This window comes from Cetorhinus maximus, chromosome 12 (assembly GCF_964194155.1).
Source record: "Cetorhinus maximus chromosome 12, sCetMax3.hap1.1, whole genome shotgun sequence".
NCBI classification, from domain to species: Eukaryota; Metazoa; Chordata; class Chondrichthyes; order Lamniformes; family Cetorhinidae; genus Cetorhinus; species Cetorhinus maximus.
This window is the reverse complement of record NC_135890.1, coordinates 24,585,611-24,610,180: the sequence shown is the minus strand read 5'-3', so window position 1 is coordinate 24,610,180 and position 24,570 is coordinate 24,585,611. Positions and strand designations below refer to the sequence as shown.

The following is a 24,570-nucleotide window of genomic DNA, read 5'->3' as shown; positions in this document are numbered from 1 at the left end:
AGATGGTATGGATCCCTCACCAACTCCTCCCAGATGCTTGTCATACTGTGAGCCAACTTGTCTCACTGAACTCCGCCTTTCACATGAGGGTTTCTGATCTCCACTCTTGAAGAACTCGCGTTGGAATCTTTTCCAAAACCAACACTTTCTCTCAGACGCATTCCAGAAGGGTCCGCCTCAGGGTTGAGCTTTCTTGGATCACCACTTGTATTCAAGTTTCTTTCGACAAACTCTCCCTCATTGACTCGGCCATGCCAACAGAGCACCACTGCTTCACATGTCCATAGTAAAGAATTACAGGCCTTCAGCTGTCTTCTTGGATCTTCTGGGTTCTCACAAGCCTATATTGCTTTAAGTTCGCATCCTGCAGCTTCTCCTTTTAAGCTTGGAGCCTTTCTCTGTTCCTCACTCTTAACTTCACTGAACAGGACCTTTTCCAGATTCCTGTTCTTCCTTTGACTAGAAGTGTTTTGCTAGAGTATTGAATGAATATTTCACATCCGTCTTCACCCAAGAGAATGAGGATGATGGTCTCGAACTTGGGGAGGGAGACTGCAAGGTTCTTAAGCAAATTGATATAGGGAGTGACAAGGTATTGGAGGTGTTGGCAGGCTTAAAAGTGGACAAATCTGCAGTTATGGATGATTTGTGTCCCACACTGCTGAGGGAGGCAAGGGAGGAAATCGCAGAGGCTCTGACCCAAATTTTTAATTCCTCTCTGGCCACGGGGAGGTGCCAAAGGACTGAAGAACAGCTAATGTGGTTCTACTATTTAATAAGGGTTGTAGAGATAAGCCAGGGAGCTACAGGCCAGTGAGTCTCACGTCAGTGGTAGGGAAACTATTGGAGAAAGTTCTGAAGGAGAGTATCTATCTCCACTTGGAGAGGCAAGGTTTGATCAGGAAAAGTCAGCATGGCTTTGTCAGAGGGAGGTCATGCCTAACAAATTTGATTGAATTTTTTGAGGAGGTGACCCAATGAGGGTAGTGCAGTTGACGTAGTTTATATGGATTTCAGCAAAGCCTTTGACAAGGTCCCACATGGGAGACTTATAAAGAAGGCAAATTCACATGGGATACAGGGTAATTTGATAAGGTGGATTCAAAATTGGCTTAGTTGTAGGACACAGAGGGTGATGACAGAAGGATGCTTTAGAGACTGGAAAAGCCAGTATCCAGTGGCATACCACAGGGCTCTGTGCTCGGTCCCCTATTATTTGTCATTTATATAAACGACATAGATGACTATGTGGGGGGTAGGATTAGTAAGTTTGCGGATGACACAAAGATTGGCTGGGTGGTTAACAGTGAGGTTGAGTGTCTTGGGCTACAGGAAGATATGGACGGGATGGTCAAGTGGGCAGATAAGTGGCAGATGGAATTTAACCCTGAAAAGTGTGAGGTGATACACTTTGGAAGGAGTAATTTGACAAGGAAGTATTCAATGAACGACATGACACTAGGAAGTTCTGAGGAACAAAGGGACCTTGGCGCGTGTGTCCATAGATCTCAAGGCAGAGGGGCATGTTAGTGGGATGGTGAAAAAGGCATATGGCACACTTGCCTTTATCAATCGAGGCATAGATTACAAAAGTAGGGAGGTCACGTTGGAGTTTTATAGAACCTTGGTGAGGCCACAGCTGGAGTACTATGTACAGTTCTGGTCGCCACATTATAGGAAGGATGTGATTGCACTGGAGGGGGTGCAGAGGAGATTCACCAGGATGTTGCCTGGGATGAAACATTTAAGTTATGCAGAGAGGTTGGATAGACTTGGGTTGTTTTTGTTGGATCAGAGAAGACTGAGGGGTGACCTGATCAAGGTGTAAAAGATTATGAGAGGCATGGACAGGGTGGATAGGGAGCAGCTGTTCCCCTTAGTTGAAGGGTCAGTCACGAGGGGACAAAAATTCAAGGTGAGGGGCAGGAGGTTTAGGGGGATGTGAGGGAAAACTTTTTTACCGAGAGGGTGGTGACGGTCTGGACATTTGCCTGACAAATCTGTTAGAGTTCTTTGAGGAGGTAACGAGTAGGTTAGACAAAGGAGAGCCAATGGATGTTATCTACTTGGACTTCCAGAAGGCCTTTGACAAGGTGCCGCACAGGAGGCTGCTCAGTAAGATAAGAGCCCATGGTGTTAGAGGCAAGGTACTAGCATGGATAGAAGATTGGCTGTCTGGCAGGAGGCAGAGAGTGGGGATAAGGGGGTCCTTCTTAGGATGGCGGCCGGTGACTAGTGGAGTTCCACAGGGGTCAGTGTTGGGACCACAACTTTTCACTTTATACATTAATGATCTAGATGAAGGAACTGAGGGCATCCTGGCTAAGTTTGCAGATGAAACAAAGATAGGTGGAGGGACAGGTAGCATTGAGGAGGTGGGGAGGCTGCAGAAGGATTTGGACAGGTTAGGAGAATGGGCAAAGCAGTGGCAGATGGAATACAACGTGGGCAAGTGTGAGATCATGCACTTTGGTAGGAAGAATAGAGGCATAGACTATTTTCTAAATGGGGAGAGAATTCAGAAATCTGGAGTGCAAAGGGACTTGGGAGTCCTAGTCCAGGATTCTCCTAAGGTTAACTTGCAGGTTGAGTCGGTAGTTAGGAAGGCAAATGCAATGTTGGCATTTATTTCGAGAGGACTAGAATATAAAAGCAGGGATGTGCTGCTGAGGCTTTATAAGGCTCTGGTCCGACCACATTTAGAATATTGTGAACAATTTTGGGCCCCGTATCTCAGGAAGGATGTACTGGCCCTGGAGAGGGTCCAGAGGAGGTTCACGAGAACGATCCCAGGAATGAAAGGCTTAACGTATGAGGAACATTTGAGGACTCTGGGTCTATACTCGATGGAGTTTAGAAGGATGAGGGGGGATCTGATTGAAACTTACAGAATACTGAAAGGCCTGGATAGAGTAGACGATGGGAAGATGTTTCCATTAGTAGGAGAGACTAGGACCCGAGGGCACAGTCTGAGAGTCTTTTAGAAAGGACCTTTTAGAACAGAGATGAGGAGAAACTTCTTTAGCCAGAGAGTGGTGAATCTATAGAATTCATTGCCACAGAAGGCTGTGAAGGCCAGGTCATTGAGTGTATTTAAGACCGAGAGAGATAGGTTCTTGATTGGTATGGGGATCAAAGATTACGGAGAGAAGGCAGGAGAATGGGGTTGAGAAACTTATCAGCCATGATTGAATGGCGGAGCAGACTCGATGGGCGACTGGCCTAATTTCTGCTCCTATGTCTTATGGTCTTATGGAATGCACTGCCTGGGAGGGTGGTAGAGGCGGATTGCCTCACATCCTTTAAAAAAGCACCTGGATGAGCACTTGGCATGTCATAACATTCAAGGCTATGGGCCAGGTGCTGGTAAATGGGATTAGGTATGTAGGTCAAGTATTTCTCACGTGTCGGTACAGACTCGATGGGCCGAAAGGCCTCTTCTGCACTGTAATTCTGTGATAGAAGGTCTTCTTAGGACCTTTCCTGTTCCACTCCCCTGATTTGGGGACTTTCTTCTTTAGTTTTTGGAATCTGCTCCTTGCAGTTCCCTCTGCTGTGTCCAGCCTCTCCTGGCACCTGCTTCCAACTGAACTCAAACTGCTTTCGGTGTGTGTGTATGTCCTCCCTCTCTGGACCCCTGTTGATAGGCAACAGCACAGTTTTTTTCTCCTTTGTTTTAACTTCCCTAAACCACTAACCCCCGCCCCCTTGATAACACAGCTCCCCACTTCGAAGGTCATAAAATCTCATTAAAATGCAGACATCTTTGAAAATGAAACTAAACCTCAAACTCAAGTTTCGTCCTTTTAACCCACAAACACACAAATATAAATTAAACTTAAAAGATATACTTTACTCCTAAGACCTCCAAATGCACATGTTACTTAAAGCTATCTCTATTTCCTAACAGTCCAGGCTTGCAAAAGTTAATTTTCAGTGCTGAGAGGTTGTTTGGCAGCAATTCTTACTCCATTAAAAAGGTACATAATCTGGAACAGCCAAACTCCAATTTTCTTATTGCAATTTTAGTCCATACCTATGGCCTATAGGACAGAACTTCATACTGTCAATATATTTGAATAGGGAACAAAATGCTGTTTACATGCACCTTATGGAGAGGCGCTGCATATCAGACAGCAACTTCCAGATTTTCACTTTCAACTCTGCATGTGTGGTAATAATGCTATTAGCTTAACCATTATTTTCACAGCAAAACATGTCTCATTCTCTTTTTTGATTCACATCTCTATCTTGCTCAACCTGGCTGCGACTGAAGTAAATTGCTCTCAAACTCTCCAGTTATTTGCATTCAGCCTGGTACTTTCCTTGAATGACATATTGAATAATATAACTAGACATCAAAATAACTGCTATTTTTACCAGCACCCTGGGTATGATCATTTGAATTAGGAGTAGACGCTGTCTGCAATTCTACTTTCTTAGCATTACCCTTGCTTTGAATAATTAAGAATAAGATGGAGTATATTATATAACATATTTATTATGTCTTTTATTACAGTTTGTGTTTTTATTCAACACAGTATCAGTCATTATCACCCCTTCTACTGCTCACTGGAGGATGGCCAGCTCAAAGCTCAAGAAGTAGAAAAATAAATTGCATATTGACAAAGAGCTACAAATTTCAAATATAGCATACAGAGCTTGTATGTTCAATGACACATTGGCACAAGTTGCAAATGAGCCAGAGTGGAAGAAATGCTGTCCATTTCAAGCTCATATTGGGCCTCGCACAGTGCAACTGGACTGAATCCATAAGTGGGTATAATGAGCCAGTCCCATACAATAAAATGAGCCTGGTTTATTGTCAGGTAAGATTTCAAATCAATACATTTACCACCAATTCTAAGCCTTATGTTTCTCTAACAAAGTCATTTGTGAAACATTATTAAATGCTTTCCAAAAAATCAAGTTAAATTATGCAATTACAACAGCCTTTATTCACTCGTTTGTTAGCTTCTGTCATGAAAATACAATAATTTTCAAAATATTATTGTAATTCATTGTAAATGTAGGTTAATAGTGGGGTCTGGATTAGTTTCTGTGTGTGCAGGGGACTGTGCGCACGCACAGGAGTGGGGGGGAGAGGTGTGTGTGTGTGTGTGTCCGTGTGTGCCCGTCCGTCCGTGTCCTTGTGTGTCCACCCGTGTGTGTGTGTGGTTGTCCGTGTGTGTGTGTGTGTGTTCGTGTCCGTGTGTGTGTGTGTCCCCGTGTGTGTGTGTGTAGGGGGCCGTGCGTGGTCATGTGTGTGTGCGCATGGCCGTGTGCGTGGCCATGTGCGTGTGTGCGTGGCTGTGTGTGTGCGCGCACGTGGCCGTGTGTGTGCGCGTGTGCGTGTGCATGTGTGCCTGTGTGCGTGCGCGCGTGGCTGTGTGCGGGTGTGCATGGCCGTGTGCGTGTGTGCGTAGCCGTGCGTGTGCGCGGCCGTCTGTGTGCGCAGCCGTCTGTGTGCGCAGCCGTTTCAGTGCATGTGTTTTAATTGAATTACAAGACAGCTGGTCTGGATGCTTTGATTTCATCCAGCCCTGGTGACTTATCAACTTGAAGTACAGCCAGCCTGATAACAGCTCTTTACCCTTTTTTTATGCCAATCCTGTAGCCCAACTACTTCTTTCAATATGACTCTGGCAGCATTATCTTCTTTGGTAAAAACAGTTACAAAGTACTCATTTAGCACCTCAGCCATGTCCTCTGCCTCATGTCTAGATCCATTTTTCAGTCCCTCTTTAATACCACTCCTCCTTTTACCTCCACTTTACTATATATTTGCCTTTAGAAGATTTTTGAATTGCCTTGTGTCAGCTGCCAGTCTCTTCTCATACGGTCCCTTTGCCTCTCATATTTCTTTATCCAATTCCCCTCTGAATTACCTATATTCAGCTTATACTCACTTGTATTATCAACCTGACATCTGTCATATGCATCTTTTCTCAGCTTCTTCTTACTCTCTACCTTTTTTGTTGTTCAGGGAGATCTGGCTTTGGCTGCCCTTCCTTTTTCTCTCATGAGAATGTACGCCAACTGTATGCAAATCATCTCTTCTTTAAAGACAGCCCATTTTAATTCCAATTTACACATCACAGATCCTTTCTGAACACACAGAAATTGGCCTGCCTCCAATTAAGTATTTTTACTCCAGATTGCTCTTCGTCCCTTTCTGTAGCTAATCCATATCTTATGATATTATGATCACTGTTCCCTAAATGCTCCCCTATTGACACTCAATCCACTTGACCCACCTCATTTTCCAGAACCATTTCTAGAAATGCTTCTTCCTCACTGGGCTGGAAAACATACAAATCAAGAAATTTCTCTGGGACACAATTCAAAAACTCTTCCCTCTCTCTGCCCTTTACACTATTATGATCCCACTCTTTATTAGGGAAACTGTGAGAATTATTGATGTACTTCTTTCTAAAAGGGTCTTGCTACATTAAAGGGGGAAAAGGAATGCTAAAGATGCTGTAATATTGTGCTCAAGCTATTGAAGGTTCAAGGAGCTTAAATGCTTTTTATTGGAGAAATATTGATGGGAGAATAAAAGGGTCGAGGTCTTCTAAAATACATCTATGTTATTTATGGCCTGCCTGCAATTTAACAGGAGGGGCAGAGGAGAGAAAAAAGGATGAAGGGAGCTGCATTTATGTAACATCTCAGCACTAGTTTTGGAAACATCCATCAAATATTTGGTCAGAACATCAAAATAATTTCTTGATTATGAATATCATAGAATCCACCTGAACCACAAGAAAAGGAACACAAGTACAAATTTTACATCTCATCGACTCTTCATTTTAGTTGAGAAAAAAGGGAAAACAACATTCTTGCTCAACAATAATTTCGTAGTTCGCGTAAAATGCACCACTCCCTTTCTTCCCCCCACTCCCCATGCTGGAAGACCATTTTCAACTTGAATTAAAGATTTCTACTCTTAAACATTGGACAGGCAACCATCAAACTGCTGTTAAAACAGATCTATTTTTAAAGTAAAGGCAACATACCCTATCCTGACATGAATTCGCAAATATATTTTTAAAAATTTTATACGTGTCCCTCATCTTGACCGATCTTGTGGATTTACTTTATGCTGTCCCCATGCTCCTCATTCTGCTGCTGAAATGAATAACTCCTTAACTTGAACTCACCTTTCATTTGTCTCCTGGGTTCACTGCCTCCTGTCCTTCCTTGAACCCCCTGCAAATAAAACACCTCAAATTCAAGGTTACCCACTCAACCTTGCCATTTCAACTGGCCTCACTACTCCCATTATCTCAATCTCAAACAAAGCCATCTCTGAACCACTGGTTCATATACATAGTTATTCACTGAGGTTTGGGACTGTTTCCAGGAACTAGAAAAAGGTCCATCTGGTGCCTACATTTAAAAATAGAAATAGGTCCGAATTAAGAAATTAAGGGCAGTAAGATGCAGGCAAGATGCTAGTTTTGGGTGGACAGTTTGGTAGAAGAATAGCATTGACAGGTTGCAACATGTGGGGCAGGACAGGCTTGATGAGCCAGCTAATCTTTTCTTATTTTATTTTGTATGTTTTTATTTTATTCAACTGTACTACTCAAATCTTGAACTGTGGAATATTATTTTTGTAAAGTTATTTCTAACCCAGTGAAGAGAAACAACATTTCGGGGAAACACCTACAATATATACTGAAGTAAAATTACCTTCTACATACAGACTCGAAACGTTAACTCTGTCTTTCTCTCCACAGATGCTGTCAGACCTGCTGAATTTTTCCAGCATTTTTTGTTTTTGTTTTGGATTTCCAGCATCCACAGTATTTTGCCTTTACCTTCTACAGATGTTGGGCTGTTAAGAGTGTTGATTAATTAGCAGTTATTACAATTAAAAGAGTTAATGCAAATTAGTTGCAATGTTTGAAAGTGCAGGTGGTTATACCGCAATCTTTTCAACTCTGGGACCTGGGTTTTTATGGCAGCTGAAAGAAGTTGAAACAGCAAACAACTTGTATTTACATGCTACTTTTACAGTATTCAGCATCTCCAGACACTGCAGAGATTTCAACTGACAGCAAGCAGAAGTAAAAAGTTCAGCGCAAGGGACAAAAGGCAAGGCCAAGGAAGTAAGGTGATGAGATGGGTTTAAATGAGACATTAGCAGACTGTGCAAAGATCACTGAAGGTGCAAAGGGAGAAGTGGGGACAGAAGAAGAGATGCAAAGGATGCCACAGGAATGACTGGTGTGAAAAAGGAAAAGATTCATGTTGTTGCAGTAGGGAATGTTCTTCTAAAGTAAGGTACATCAATTTGATCCATTTCGATAAACATAGATGAGAAAATAGTTATTGCTAACCAACAACTTGAGGATAAAAGTGATGGATAAAGGCGAGATTTCAAATGCCTATAATAATGCAAGCTTCTTTTCTTTTATCTCTTCTAGGGGTTAAATATCTGCAACTTCTGGTCATCCTTCAACTGCCTGATGTGACATGCACCATGGATGTTGCAGTGTGCATTGAATCACCTGGAGGAGTAATGCCACACCCAAGTCTGGCAATTCTGCGTTTGAGCTGGCAAGAATCAACAATGTTCAGTGGAAAAATCACAGGAGAATTTGTACAAGTCTTGTGTTGCACTACCAGGCCAGCTCTTCAACTACATTAATTAGAATATCCTCTAAAATAATAACCAAATAAAAATACAATTTCTTGCAACAGTTCCTGCCATGCAACAGTTTCAAGCAATGTAATAATACACAACACAAAAGAGAAAAAAAATTGTGGAGTATTTACCCTTTATACTTAAAAGGGAAAAGCCAATCTTACACGTTCTTACATGTATTGGCATTGCCATTTAACATCTTTCCTTGACTATATAACAAAAATATCTAACAAGGAAAAGATTATATATTTTTAAAAGGCTTTAAACATACAGTAATTCCTTGCTTAGTGTTGTAGTTGTGTTCCTGAAAAGTGCAACTATAAATAAAACATTAAATAAATCAGCTTTTCCCATTGCAACCAATGTAAAAGCTTTAGTTAAGTTCTGTAAGGCCTTCCCCATCAGCAAAAAAACATTGAAACATTATATCCTGCAGGTTTAAATACTGTATATTGCTAAATTACTATAACTGTAAACAAAATATTATTTTAAAAGTTAATGGAAATCACAATTATGAATCGCAAAAAATTAGTACGCAGGTACAGCAAGTAATTAGGAAGACAAATGGAAGGTTGGCCGTTATTACAAGGGGGATGAAGTATAAAAGCAGGGAAGTCTTGCTACAATTGTACAAGACATTGGTGAGGCCACATCTGGAGTAGTGTGTACAGTTTTGGTCTCCTTACTTAAGGAAGGGATATACTTGGATTGGAAGCAGTTCAGAGAAGGTTCACTGGGCTTCATGGGATGAAGGGGTTGTCTTATGGGCAAAGGCTGAGCACGTTGGGCCTGTACTCATTAGAGTTTAGATGAATGAGGGGTGATCTTATTGGAACATATAAGATTCTGAGGGGCTTGACAGGGTAGATGCTGAGAAAATGTTTCCTCTCCTGGGGGAATCTAGAAGTAGGAGGCACAGCTTCAAAATTAAGGGTCTCTCATTTAAGATGGAGATGAGGAGGAATTTCATCTTTCAGAGGGCTGCTAGTCTTTGGAATTCTCTTCCACAGACAACAGTGAAGGCTGGGTCATTGAATATATTCAAGGCTGAGTTAGACAGATTTTTGATTCACAAGGGAGTCCAGAGTTACGGGAGCCAGGCAAGAAAGTGGTGCTCAGGCCGCAATCAGATCAGCTATGATTTCATTGAATGGCAGATCAGGCCAGATGTAGCAAATGGCCTACTCCTGCTCTTATTTCTTATGATATGAAATATGTAATTCTTATCTCCCTCTCACCGCCTCTTCTGTTCCTTCCCTCTCCTGCCCGTCACCTCTACTGCTCCCTGACCCTCTGGCTCACTGCTGATCGTGCTCCCTGACCCTCCCACTCCCCAACCTTCCCACTGGCCACCTCTCCTGCTCCCTGACCCTCCTGCTGGCCAATCCTTATGCTTCCCGCCTACCCTCCTGTTTGCCACTTCCCTCTCCCAATCCCTTGCTGTGAGTGAGGGCTCTGGAGAACAGCAGCGAGAGGCATGAAGCAACCCAGAGTGAGAGCAGCTTTGAATTGATGGGTGACAGAAGTAAGCCATAAGCTGGAGACGGGGAGCAGGAAGGACGGTCAGTAGGAGAGGTGGCAGCCAACACGAAAGGCAGTGGCCAGTGGCCAAAGGAAGGGGTGACAGGGAACAGGAGGGGCAATGGGAAATGGGAGCAGCGGCTGGTGAGCGAGAGAGGGCCCTCCAAAATGGCACTGATTGGATCATGCAACCCTATGTCACACTTGGCATCAAACAACATTAATGCAAATCCACAATGCTAAATGTAAATACTAGCCCCATTAAAAACTCAATGTTAAATTGAAAAGGCTTAAAACAGGGCATCTTACAGTGAAGACTTATTGTACATTTTTGGTCATAATAAAAGAGGTCAATAAATTCCATACAAAAAGAGGGGTGCTCCTCCTAAACCCAACTAGGTTATGGATAATATTGTCTTAAATATACTGCAATTCACATATAACTTAAACAAAGGGCCATCTTATTTACTGTTTCATAGTTCATTTTGGCCATCATGATGAGACATTATACAGGAATCCGAATATGAAATTTCTGATCCTCAAAGTATTCTATCAGGGAAACCAGAGTCGCAGGAAAATAAAACACAAAATTAGACCAACAATCAAGCAGCTCAGTTAAACAATCCTTTTCAGGTACAAACATGAGGTAAACCTGGGTTGTAATCCCTGGAGATGGTGGTTAAGATTGAAGCATTTAAAATAATGAAAAGTAGAGCACAATCACAGAGGTAAGAATTATAAATTTAACTTGCTGGGCAATAAGGAGCCTGCAGAGATTGGAGTGAACAGGCGATAGCAGAGATACTGAACTTAGTGGGTAATAGGGAACAGGCTACAACATTCCAGACAAGCTAAAGCTTGTAGAGGGTTGACATAGTAGGGTTGACATAGTAGGCCATTAAAACATTAGAGGTCAAACTTCAAGGTGAAGACTACAAAGTGTTAGTGGCACAGGGAGATAGGCAGGAAGAGAGACAGAGCAACATTGCAAAGATAGAAGAAAATGGTCTTGATAACAGTGCAAATGTTGGGAAGGTGCTGAACATGGCGATTGAGCAATATGCAAAGGCTCTGGACCACCTGACTCAGCTAGAGGTGGCAGCCAAGATAGTTTATATAGAGGCTAGGGACAAATAGAGGGGCAGACTCAAGGTCAGACAGATTGTTGATATATTCCATTGAGGAAGAAAGACTCTACGAGAAGGATATACCATCTGTGGCTAACTAAGCAAGTTAATGGTGGTATCAAATTGAAAGAAAAGACGTACAATGCTGTGAAGATTAATGGGAGGCCAGAAGATTGGAGAAGTTTTAGAAACCAGCAAAAGGCGACTTAAAAAAAAGGGGGAGAAATTGAAGTGCGAGAGAAAACTAGCAGGAAGATGAAAAAAACAAATCTTTTTTCGGAGAATATCTTCTGTATCCTGCTTTTGGGAACCATTATTTATGGGGTCCGTTCACTCACTGGAACTGCTTTGATGACACTTTTTTTTCAAAATTAAATTTTACTCATAGAATATCTGACAGAGCATTACAAAACATTTCAAAATCACCATCACAAAAAGTACAATCATATTCAAGTTTTCCAAATAGATCATGTTGCACCCTGAGGTGCTTCAATACAATCAAGGAACATTACAGACATTTCATAATGGTCATAACAGACGGTCAGACAGTGCAATGGTATTTAAGCTGTCCACATAGATCATGTTGCACTCTGAGGTGATTCAATACAATTGTGATACATGTAATATTCACTGCATACATTCAATGTGAGTCATAAAGCCCAAGGGGTCTATACAATTCCCAGCCCCTCAGTGCACTATGGCTCAAAGGCCTTAGACCGCAGCCTTTCCCCATTGTGCCTTTGTGGCGGCTGCCCCAAGCTTTAGTGCATCCCTAAACTCGTAGTCCTGGACCTTAGAGTGTGCCAGTCTGCAACACTCGGTTGGGGACAACTCTTTGTACTGGAAGACAAGTTTCGGGCAGACTAAAGAGAGTCTTTCACCAAGCTGATGATCCTCCAGCTGCAGTTGATGTTTGTCTCGGTGTGTGTCCCTGGCAACAGCCCATAGAGCACAGAGCCCTGTGTCATGGAGCTGCTCGGGATGAACCTGGACAAAAATCACTGCATCTCTCTCCAGACCTTCTTTGCGAAGGCACATTCCACAAGAAGGTGAACAACAGTCTCTTCCCCACCACAGCCACCTCGAGGGCAATGTGCAGAAGGGGTGAGACTCCTGGCATGACAGCAAGGACCTTTCTCACCACCAGCCAAGCTACATCTTTGTGCTTGTTGGAAAATTCTGGTGATGAGGCATTCTGCCAAGTGACTTTGACAGTGTGCTCGGGGAACCATCCGACAGGATCCACCATCTCCTTTGCCCGCAAGGCATCTAGGACATTACGTGCAGACCACTGCCTGATGGATTTGTGGTCAAAGGTGTTTCTCTGCATAAATTTTTCCACTAGGGACAGGTGATACGGCACGATCCAACTACTTGGAGCTTTCGCGACAGCAAGGCCAGACCCATCCTTCGCAACACCGGGGACAGATAGAACCTCAGCACATAGTGACACTTGGTTTTTGTGTACCAAAGGTCTACGCACAGCTTAATGCAGCCACACACATAGGTCTCCATCAGGATGAGGGTGGTGTTGGGCATGTTTTCCCCCCATTTATCTAGAGGTTTGTACATCATGCCCCTGCGAACACGGTCCAGTTTCAACCTCCAGATAAGAACGATGGCTCGGGTGATTGCCACAGCACAGGAGTGAGGAATGGGCCAGACCTGCACCACATACAGTGCCTCACATCTGATGACAAGGTTCTTACCCGCAAATGGAGAAGGACCATCGCTCCCACATGCCCAGTTTTCTTTTCATCATAGCCACTCGCTCCTTCCAGTTTCTAATGCATTTTTGGTTCCTCCGAACCACATCCCCAGTACCTTCAGGCAGTCTGACCTGATGGTGAAGGGGACAAAAGTTCAGTCAGCCCAGTTCCCAAAGAACATGGCCTTGCTCTTGCCACAATTTACCATGGCTCCCAAAGCCAGTTCGAACTGGTCGCAGATGTTGATCAGTCTGCACACCAACAGCGGATCCAAGCAGAAGACGGTGACATCGTCCATGTACAGGGAGGCTTTGACCTGAGTGCCTCCTCTGACTGGGATCGTCACTCTTCTTATGCTTGGATCCTTCTTGATGGACTCAGCAAAGGGTTCTATGCAACACACAAACAGAACAGAGGAGAGAAGGCAGACCTGCCTGACTCCAACTGGAATTGCTTTGATGACATAGTTATCAAATTATCCCCATTGGTAGCACCAATAATCAATCTGGGATGCAATCCAGAACTAGCACTTTAAGATCAGCATACTATCAGTCACAAACATCAATTTCTGAAGTAATCTTTGGAGTTGTTCTAGGGAAGAATCATAGTGGCTGTATGGAATATCGCAGTAAACAGAGGTCCGAAATGGTAGGTTGTTCAAAGCAGGTACGAATTATAATGACACAAGATGTATGATTTTTAAAATTATTTTATAGCTGGGGAAAATCATTTTTAAAATCTACATGAACAACTTCAGAATATAGGTCAGATGAAGTCAAAATTGTGAAGGTACGGAGAATCGTGTTACTTTGCGATTAATATGCACATAGGCTAAAGAGCATGCCATCAAAATCGATCAGTTAATTATAGCTTTCAATTAGAAATTGTGGTTGCATTGGCTCACAGATAAGCATAACTGTTGGTTATAATTTCTAAAAAAAATTAAACTTAGCAAATTAATATGAATTTGCTAAAATCATAAAAAGTTACAGTGCAGAAAGAGGATGTTCAGCCCAACGTGTCTGCTGGCTAAAAAAAAGAGAAAAAACAGAAACTAGCTACTCATTTTAATCCCACAGCATTTTAATCCATAGCCTTGCAGGTTACAACACTTCAGGTGCAGATCCAGGTACCTTTTAAATGAGTTGAGCATTTCAACTTCAACCACCAACTTAGGCAGTGAATTCCAGATGCCCAACACCCTCTGGGTGGAAAGGTTTTTCCTCATGTCCCCTCTAATCCTTCTACCAATCACCTTAAATCTATGCCCCCGGTAATTTACCCCTTAGCTAGGGGAAACAAGTCTTTCCTGTCTACCCTATCTAAGCCCCTCATAATTTAGTGCACCTCGATTAGGACACCCCTTAGCCTCCTCTGTTCAAAGGAAAACAATCCTAGCCTATCTAATCTATCCTCATTGCTGCAATTTTCAAGCCCTGGCAACATTCTTGTAAATCTCCTCTGCACTCTCTCCAGAGCAATGATGTCCTTCCTGTAATGTGGTGACCAGAACTGTACACAAAATGCCAGCTGTGGCCTAACCAGCATTTTATACAGTTCCATCATTACATCCCTGTTTTTGCATTCAATACCTCGCCCAATAAAGGAAAGCATTCCATATGCTTTCTTGACCACCTTGTCCACCTGTCCTGTCACCTTCGAGGACCTGTGGACATGCACTCCAAGCTCTTTCACTTCTTCAACCCCTCTCAATAACTTCCCGTTTATTGAGTGTTGTCTTGCTTTGTTTGCCCTTCCCAAATGCATTACCTCACATTTTTCCAGATTGAATTCCATTTGCCACTTCTCCACCCACTCAACCAAATAATTGATACCTTTCTGGATTCGACAGCTATCCTCTTCACTATCAACTACATGGCCAATCTTTGTGTCATCTGCAAATTTCCTAATCGTGCTCCCACATTTAAGTCTAAATCATTAATATATACAACAAACAGCATGGGCCCCAACACTGAGCCCTGTTTACTGACAGATAACAAAGGCTTGCTTCAATACTGATGTGGTGCTCATACACAGACCTCACAGCTTTCCTGCTTCAGTTTGGAGAGCAACTTATCGCGCAAGTCCTTTTCAGGCACCCTCATTTCTACCAGACACTAAGAATCCCTTTGTGAAATAAAACTTAGATTCTACCAGCCAGTTCTTCCAAATCATATGTTGCCCCTCCACAGTGCTGGCAAACCCCAAGGTCAATCTAGAATCCTCTTCAGCCTCAGAAACCCCACATCAGTGCTGCTAAACCCCAAGGGCACTCTGTTCCAATGTTACAATTCCCAAGCACTCCTGACTGTGCTGAAAAGCTCCACAACCCTCATCGAGCGTTGCCAAAGCCCAAGATCTCACGCCTCTCCAGTCCAGGGTATAGCATTGCCAATACTGCCTCTAAAACTCTGAACAACCACCAACACCCATCCCTGCAACAATACTGCTAAACTATGGGTCCCCATTTCCAATCTGATACATATTGTCTACCATATTGGTGTACATCATGGGATTTAAAAACATTAAAATTAAATACACAGAAGCAAAGGAACACGCAATAAATATAAAAAAATTCCAGCCCCGAGGAATGGTCTTGGACCTAAAACATCAACTGACTTCTAACTCACCACAAATGGTGCCTGATCTGCTAATTTTTCCAGTTTTCCTGTGTTTACACAATAAACCAAGGCTATTGACTTAAAGTTTTAAAATTGAAAAATGGATGAGGGAAAAATTGAACTCCCAAGACGCCAATAAAAAAACAAAATCTCACAATTAAAAATGCATTCTCAACTTAGTCACTGTAAGTCAGTGACCCAACATGCATTGTGTGCTACATGTATTCCCTTTTTGTAACAAAACATCACATTTTCCAACTCACTACAAAGACCACAACTGGAGGTCCACTAATATAAATGAATGGGTAAAGTTTCCACTTTGGATTCAATTGGTGAGCCAGTAGCAAATTGCTTATTTTTCTTTGACAAGCTTTTTCTCTCAAATTTTCTGCATAACAATGAACATAAATTCTGCCATGAATCAGTGCAAGTGGGCAGTTTTGGAACAAATTTTTCAACTTGCATTAGAAAACATTGCTTCATATATTCAACTGCAGCAGCTTTGTGCAATTTGAATGGTATAGCTGAAAACTAGTTTATTAATTAAAAATGCTTATTTTTTGTAAAGTGTCTAGTCCACCAGCTGTGTAACCTGATTTTAAATAACTGGAAATAGCTTCTCAAAACTACAGATAACTATTTGCTAATGATATTGGTATACAGTAGTAATTTCTCAGTAAACTAAGAGAACCTATATTCAAAAGCTTTTAAAGCATGTCTATAAGGCTCAGATCTGGAAGGTCAGAGACCAGATGCACTCTGGAAGATGCGCTTCAGGGCCCCCTTGGAAGTCCCAACGCAAAGACTCCACAGGAATTGTCCAGGAAACCTCAACTTCCGATCAGCAACTCCCCAGCTCTCTCGGATCCTCCGAAAAAGTGTCTAACTCTGAGTTAGAGTCAGAGACTTCAGAGTACCAACTTACCTGGAGAGTTACCCAGAAATGTTAGACTGAAAAAAAACCCATTTCTAACTACTGGATAACTATACAACTAACCCCTGACATGCCTGATCCTCCAACTCCTACCCACCCACAACCTGACTGGATCTCACTACCCTACCCACCCTGCCACCTACCCCTACGGCACCCTGTCACCTATCACCTGCCACCCACCCAGTTGGCACCCTATCCACCCAGCAGTCTACCCACTTACCCCACTTACACTCATTCACTAACACACTGAAAAGCTACTTAAATTTCCCAAAGCTTTTCAAAGTATTAGTGAACCAAGACTTCACAGAATATGGCGACTGGAACTGTTAAAAAAAAGGGGAATTGGCTTGGTTTCCCCCCACGATTCTGCACTACGAAGAAGGACTCCTAGAACAAGCGTACTCCTCATCTGGAGAGGCCCGATTCGGAAGTCTGGGCCAGAAATGTGGAGCTCCGGCATTGGGTAAGAAAATAGCAGCAGAGTGGCAATCCGACGCCCAAACACAGCTTCATTTGAAGGGCCAGCATGAAGGCCTGCAAACAATTAGCGTAAACTTGCTATGATGATTAAATCATTCTGGGGGTGTGGCCAGTATTGGAGGTGTAACCAGCTTTTGACATAATGTTTATAAACTAGTGCAAATGCCTGCAGAGAATTGATTTGCGTTAGGTGTAATTTGAGCTTGAAACTTCATGATCTTTTACACTGATTTGGACAATTTTGGATGAATTATGCTCAAACAACAGCTTAACTGAGCAGAAATGTCAAGCTAAAATGCTTTGCAGCTCACATATCCTAGCGTGTTTCATGGAGTCAAAATTTTCTGCTCGCTTTTCCAACATCTCCCCAACAGCATAAGTCCAGGATTTAGCAGCAACTGCTGATCTACAGGTACCTACTTTCATGGTTAGCACACAAATTACCTCATGGTGTGCCTATCTAGTCGACTTAACTCCAAAATCTTCCAATAGAATTTTTAGCATAACAATATACATGTTTTTCTGAATAAATATGAACAACAGTGCAAACATTCCACATCATAGCTATACGGAGCAAGTGCTTTACTTGATCCAATTGTTCAAGACTGCACATTCATATTTGCAAAACAAACTTTGATGTAAGTTTTTAAAGAATAATTTGTATGCAACAATTTTTAACTATAATAATTTATACCATAGATTGAGGATTTCACATTGGGGAGAGTGCAATCTTGGCACACAAAGAGCATAAGAGGTTCAAGATTCTTTATTTCCTTTAACATGTTTTTTTTTGTACTTAATTGCAAAGGCAGCAATCAACAGTTTTTCAAAAATGTTGTCTTTTCATTTAATTTGTTATTTTCTTGAGTTCACAAGGACTCTCTCTCCAGACAAGAGATGCATACCTTATCAAAAATGTACTGAAATGTGCACACCTCATTCTTTGCTATGTACAAGTGCTTTCCATTGTGAAGAAGAAAGCTTTAAATCCATATATTTTACAGTATAACGCCAACTGTAGTAAAATCCTAGTTATTTTAGAATATAAATAGGGGAAAAAAACCTTGAGATAAAGCCTGGACCTTTTTCATTGACTTCAACCCTATTAAACATCAAACTTGTCTTTTAATTATCTTTCAATCCCTTCCTTGTCTTTCCATAAGGAGATATATTTGTCTTTTTATCTATTAATATTGTTTGTAGCTTTTGCTGATAACTTATTCTAAAATTCTAATAATATGTGTGGAAAAAAGTTCTATTATTTTCCCAGTTATAACTTTGTCACACAATTTACCCAGATTTGGTTTGTTAAGCCCTTTTATAATCTTGTAAACCTCAATTCAGCCCCTTTGAAGTCTCACCTTTCTGAAAGACAGAAGGCTCAGCTTCCTTCCTTTATCCTCCTTAACACATTTTGGGATATTTGTCTGTGTTCTCTTGACATCCTATGAAGTATAATATTCTTTTTATGACTAGTCGTCTTCTTCTCGAGTTCTCTGCCTGCAGGCAGGTCCTTGACAATCATTCTCCAAAACACTGCCATGATTTGTACCACAGTTGGGGCAAGGAGGCAGGCTCCAAATCTACCTCTGCCGGAATGGGATTCGAACCACAAGCTGTTGGCATTAATATGATCCACATGCTAGCCACCTAGCCAATACTGTGCTGAGTGGCTAATATACATCAGGTACCATATCATAATACATATACATTATGATCATAAAATCTATTCAAACATGATAATGATGATCAATGCAGTGATGATGACATTTCAATTAGCATTGCAACCCCAAGTTAAAGAAGCATTGGCAGGGGGAAAAAACTTGGCCACAATTCTGGGCCTGATTGCTATCAAGTGATTCCTGCTGAAAACCATGCATCTGGAAATCAAAGGATTGAAATTGTTTGTGGTGCCCGTCAAAAACTGTACCAACACTGTCTAGGTTCAGACATAAAGATTGGCCACTTGGATGAAATACCAGAGCCTCATTAGCACAGTTCCACGGCATGAATTCCTACCTACAGGAGAACGTGGGAATAGGGAATGAAATTGAAGACGCTTATAAATGTGTATGAACTTCAGATCAATATGAAGTTTTGCACTGTGCTATTGTAATATCTACATGAAAAATACTAAACTTGTCACATCACTCAACAGAAGAACAACTGTCAAATCATCTGAAATGGCAAAATGATGACAGGGTACAAGAGATTGAATGGAGTGTGTTTGTTTTACAGTGGAAATAGCCAGACGGATAATTATCTTTCCTGGTATAGATGTGGACATAGTTCCACAATATATTAGAAGTTTTGCATAAAGCACGCACTTAGCACAAGCGCCAGTCATACTTTGTTGGTTAACACCTCTCTTGCTATAAAACAATATATGCTGTACAACACTGTAAGCAATGTCATGAGAGATCTACTAGCAATATATGAAAAATCTTGCATATACTGAAATGTTAGCCAAATACAGTTCTCTCTTTCAAAAGATGAACCCTCTATCTGAAGAGGGAAGGACAGTTTTTATTGTTTTAACATAGCAATTTTCAGAGAAACTCAACAACACATGATGAAAGTGTTTTGCACAAACACTGATACTGGCAAGCCAACTTTAGTCACTCTACATGGCCATAACTATCAACTAAACTGGCAGCAACTTAAAATAAGCCCATTTAAATTATTTTATTAAACAATGAATATTGTAGAACCTTTGAAGTGAAGTCAACCATGTTCTGTGCATATAACCATGCTGGCAAAAAGGACAAAGTGAGCTTTTTAACTACAGTGAACAGTTATGGATTCCCCTTTACTAAACCTTATTTTGCATTTCAATATAGCATTTTGTTGCAGCACTCTCAAAGTAAAATGGAACTCAGCTACTTTTGTTACAAATGAGCAAATATGATAGCCAGTCTATGCCCCCTGCAACTTGTTAAACTAATTCTTCTTAAGAGTTATAGAGATGTATGCTATTATGCTGAACACATCTTCAACAAAAATGCCGAAAACGTAATTAACTAATTAGGTGCAGAACAACTGAAGACTGGTATTCACAGCTGATTGAAAAGCAAATATGTACCTTATTTGAGATTACTTTCCATGATGATCTAACTCCCATATGGAAGCAGCTAATTACTGATGCAAGAACATACAATTAGAAAATTGAAGGCCTGGTAAATGAGTAACATTACACGGGCTTTTCCAACTCACTGCAGCTAATTCTTTCAATCTATTTACTTTGGATCGGCAGATATAATAATGTTTAATAAATATTACAAGTCAATTAACCTAACATGCAGACAAGAAACATTACTGCATCTGCTGAATATTCTCCTACAGAAACATGAAGCAGCAGCATGTCTGCCTTACAGAAGGCTGACTAATCTCTGGGTTAATGATTTCAGGTCCTATGCACAGACACGCTTTCTTAGATTAACAACTAAACATAGATCTAAGAAGGGTTAAAATAATAAAAGAGATGCTCTTAATTTAGCATATGTCACAACAGAGAAGGAGTGGAGGGGGACCTTATACTTAAATAGCACACGATATTCTGCTTGTTAATTGTCACTACTTGGTTCATGTTAGGGATCTATTAAGCAAAACATGTAAGAGTGAGAAATTAATAACCTCAGCTAGCCTCAGCAAAGCAACAAGACTCTAGAATAATAGATTCTGAAAAATACGTTAACCAATGCAGTGAAGCTGTCGTCGCTGACGTTTGAACATTGGCAGCCCCCTTCTCCTCCCCTCCCTCCTTCCTTCAGATTTCCCACTGTCTGCTTTTAGCATCAATGCTGGGTGCAATGCATGTTTGCTGTACCTTTCTGAAGAGGACGACTTCCCAGAGTTAACTGACATCAGCAGCTCAATCTTCTGCTTCGTTTCTGGAAAAATTAGAAAACGTTCAGAGCCGAGCACCTTTAGTTTCTCTTTAAATACCTAATTTCAATATTTAGAAATTTTGGCTAAACTAGGATGAGGCCACAGGTTTCAAATGCTTCTGCACGTACTGCAATTCACTGCTTCCGAAAAGAGAGAAAGAGAGCGAAAGCTCCAGAGGACTCAAGCTTCACTAAAATATGCACATGACCGTTTATGAAAACAGGAAGTACAGTACCACTTTTTTCACAGTAGGGGTAGTTTTCTAGGCTGTACCAACAGACGGTTTATGTCATACCAGATGGAGAGATTATACACAGGAATACAAGTGCTATCTTGAAAGCTGAATCAGATGAACAGCTTGCTAAATTTATGATTTCTTCTGACCGCAATCTTAACCAATGAAATCAACCATTTTACATCAGTTCCCTCCCAGTGCTGCTGCAAATATTTCATTGTGTCTTTTTCACCAAATTGTGGGCAGCCAGTCATATCTTCAGTCTAGATATGCACCACTGTTAGAAACACAATCTCAAGTGTCTGATGTAATAGGTAAGACAACACAGGCCCTTCAATATTTCACAAAGGCATATGGAAATTACGCAATATCTGAAAATCTCAGGTAATTTATAATTATTTTGCCTTGGATTGCAGAATCATACTACCAGGGAAAGATAAAGTTCTCCTTCCATTGATATTTGCCAGAAATTGATAAAAGGAAGCTATTCATGTAATCAATGTACATTAAAATGAAAAGCACATGGTGGGAATTCCAAATAAAAACACCAACTCACAGGAGATAACTGACTATCTGAAAACAGGTTGACATTTCAGGTTAGATACCTTTATCAGAACTAAAAAAGGCAGATGAGCCCTGTATATATAGTGCTGACAAAAATAGAGATAGAAGCAGTGGAGAATAGCTAATAGTCACAAGCCATAGAATCGTATCTACCAGAAGGAAGTAACTGAGGTGTTTAATAGCTTATGAACCTTTTTCTTTTAAAAAATGGGTTGGAAAGAGGTTAAAAGTGCTGATAGTATACAAAGGTTACGCCAGTCAAAGCAGGAGCATCAGAAAGTTAAATGGTGAAGAGGTTCAACAGGAAAGGAGCGGGAGAAGGGAGAGGGGGAGGGGAGGGACGGGGAGAGAGGGTGAGGGGTGGTGGGGAGAGGAGGGGGCAGGGGGAGGTGGGAGGAGGAGACAGCTGTGAGAGACAGGTTCAGAATGAGAAAGAGGGCTAAATTTTCTCGGACCTGCAGTGAGAGATTTGGCAGCAGAGCAGGGGAGAAAAATTAGAGGAACTTGCGTCTCCACAACATGATCTCACCTATGAACAATCTAGCCAGTGGCGGAGTCGGACTGGCACTGGCTACATGCCTGGCAGCAGCAGGCAGCCAATTATTCTCAACTGAGTCAAATTGGTGACGCAATGTTTTTGACCGCCACAATCTTCCTGATGGTGGGTGAGCCCCCATTGAGGACAAAGCCAGTGCTACTTGGAGGTGGCCTCCTGGCTTCATATGGCAAAGGATTGGGGAGAGGGGAGGTGGTGTTGAACAGCAACAGAAAAGCATCCTTTAAATCCGAACCCCAGCAATGAAGGTGCAGGAGGGCTAAAGCTGCAGGCTATCCTATGGAGGGATATACATTCCACACTGATGGCCTGGCAGTTGTGGCCATCTTCATTTTTAACATAGTTAGAATTCTTCAAAAGGCACCACCATCTTGAGACACCCTAGTCTTTTCCTACCTACATTAGCAGCATCTACCTCTGCTGGTGGGGTTGCCGGCCAAGCATCGCTAAAGGTTGGACCTGTCACTTCCCTGTTCTGCCTGCCATCCTTAACTGGATGGGGTTCTGGAAATTGAACCCAATGTTGGCATCCTGACAATCTCAGCAAAATTCACCCCAGGGAGAGTACAAGAGATAGTGGTCAGCGATGAAAAACAGGGAGAAAGAATGTACACCAGAGACAGGTTGGGACTGCAAGGAGAGAGAGAGGGAGGGAGGAAGAGGGAGTGGGAGAAATAAATAAAATAAAGAAATAATATTGGAATTGGTCTATTTACAACAGCATATGAACTTGTCATGCGGGCTGAGCTGTGCATGATTATCCAGTAACAAAATATGTAAATAAAATCATTTTATTCCAGAGCTTCAGGATTTGTTCAACAAAATTAGATATGCCCATCCATGTCTATCATTTATTATTGAATATCTTCAGTAATACATCACTTGGTGATAGCTCTCTGTTTCTACCAGCTAATCATGAGGTTAATGAAATTTTACTTGCTGAACTAAGTTTCCAGGACACTACAAAGGCAGGAGGGGTTCCTTGATGCCAGATAACCACAGCAGCAAATAACAAGGAATAGTCAGCAACCACTCAATGAGGGAAAAACTGGTTATAATGTATTATACGAAGATAGGAACATGATGCCAGCAATTGGGAAAGAAGAGAGAAGCCCAGTATGTGTCAACATTCTGGCCTTCCAAGTGATAGGCTGTGCGCGCCAAACGTCAACAAGTAACACTAAGATAAAAGCAAAATACTGCCGATGCTGGAAATCTAAAACAAAGACAAAAATACCTGGAAAACTCAGCAGGTCTGACAGCATCTGCGGAGAGGGATACAGTTGACGTTTTGAGTCCATGTGACCCTTCATCAGTTCTGATGAAGGGTCACATGGACTCGAAACGTCAACTGTATTCCTCTCCACAGATGCTGTCAGACCTGCTGAGTTTTTCCAGGTATCTTTGTTTTTGATCAACAAGTAACATATTGAAGATAGCAACATTGAAGATAATAATAGGAATGCTGAGCAAAGATTTAATAAAGGTTTCTTTTTAACAATAATAAAATTTTAGTAACAAATAGAAAAACAGTTACCCTTATTTATAGAGAATCTGTAATCAAGGATTTTTTACTTAAATCTAAGAAAGGAAGGAGAAATACCTTCAAACAAGGGGTTTCTGGAGCATGGAATGCTTTACTACAAAGAAAATTAGATAAATATTTGAAACAGGCCTGTTTGAATATTTCCATTCATAGCCATTGAGTTGTTTCTCAGCATTATTTTACATAATTTGTTTTGAATCATCATCCATGTAAAGCATTACATAAACCTAAACTTTCTGTATTCTGTTTCCTATAGGAGCCTGACAATATTTTTACAATGATTGTTTAACCTGAGCTGCTATCACGTATTTAAAGGTAAGTATTTGTACACTCGAATTCAGATTTCTCTGGGTTGTTTTTCTGATCTTCATTTAGTTGAATTATTAATTTTAAAATCTTCATTTCTGTCACAAAATTCAGCTTCTTAGCTGCTAACAAGAAGTTATTTATACTTAGCTTAAGATAATCTCTCTGACAAGCAGACATACTAATCAGCTTCCTACCATATTTGACCTAAATTTTCTGCAAATCTTTTATGTTAATCTATGGTAATGTTATGAGAAAACTTCCACCTTGCAATCCAAATCAAGTAAATCCATACAAATATGTTTGACACTCCTTAGATGTTCACTTTTACTTTAGCTGGGCGCAGGCTCAAAAAAGGTTCCCTCATGTGCTTCAACACGAGTAAGAGAAGAACTTAGTCATTTGTCATGTTTATTTCATGTAAGTT

At 41.3% G+C, this 24,570-nt stretch overlaps 1 protein-coding gene across 6 annotated transcripts in view; it reads right to left on the bottom strand.

The window, feature by feature from the left end:
* srpk2 (SRSF protein kinase 2) overlaps nucleotides 1–24,570 on the bottom strand; it is a 252,861-nt gene that overhangs the window by 125,849 nt on the left and 102,442 nt on the right. For 2 of the 6 annotated variants that reach the window (XM_078553209.1, XM_078553210.1), the window contains one exon: nucleotides 20,875–20,938. The exons of 3 other annotated variants lie outside the window; for them this stretch is intronic. In XM_078553209.1, the coding sequence (XP_078409335.1) occupies nucleotides 20,875–20,912 (38 nt within the window). In that variant the 5' untranslated portion in view covers nucleotides 20,913–20,938. Of the gene's footprint in view, nucleotides 1–20,874; nucleotides 20,939–21,064; nucleotides 21,187–24,570 lie in introns of those variants that run through there. One more of the 6 variants, XM_078553208.1, reaches the window with a different exon arrangement.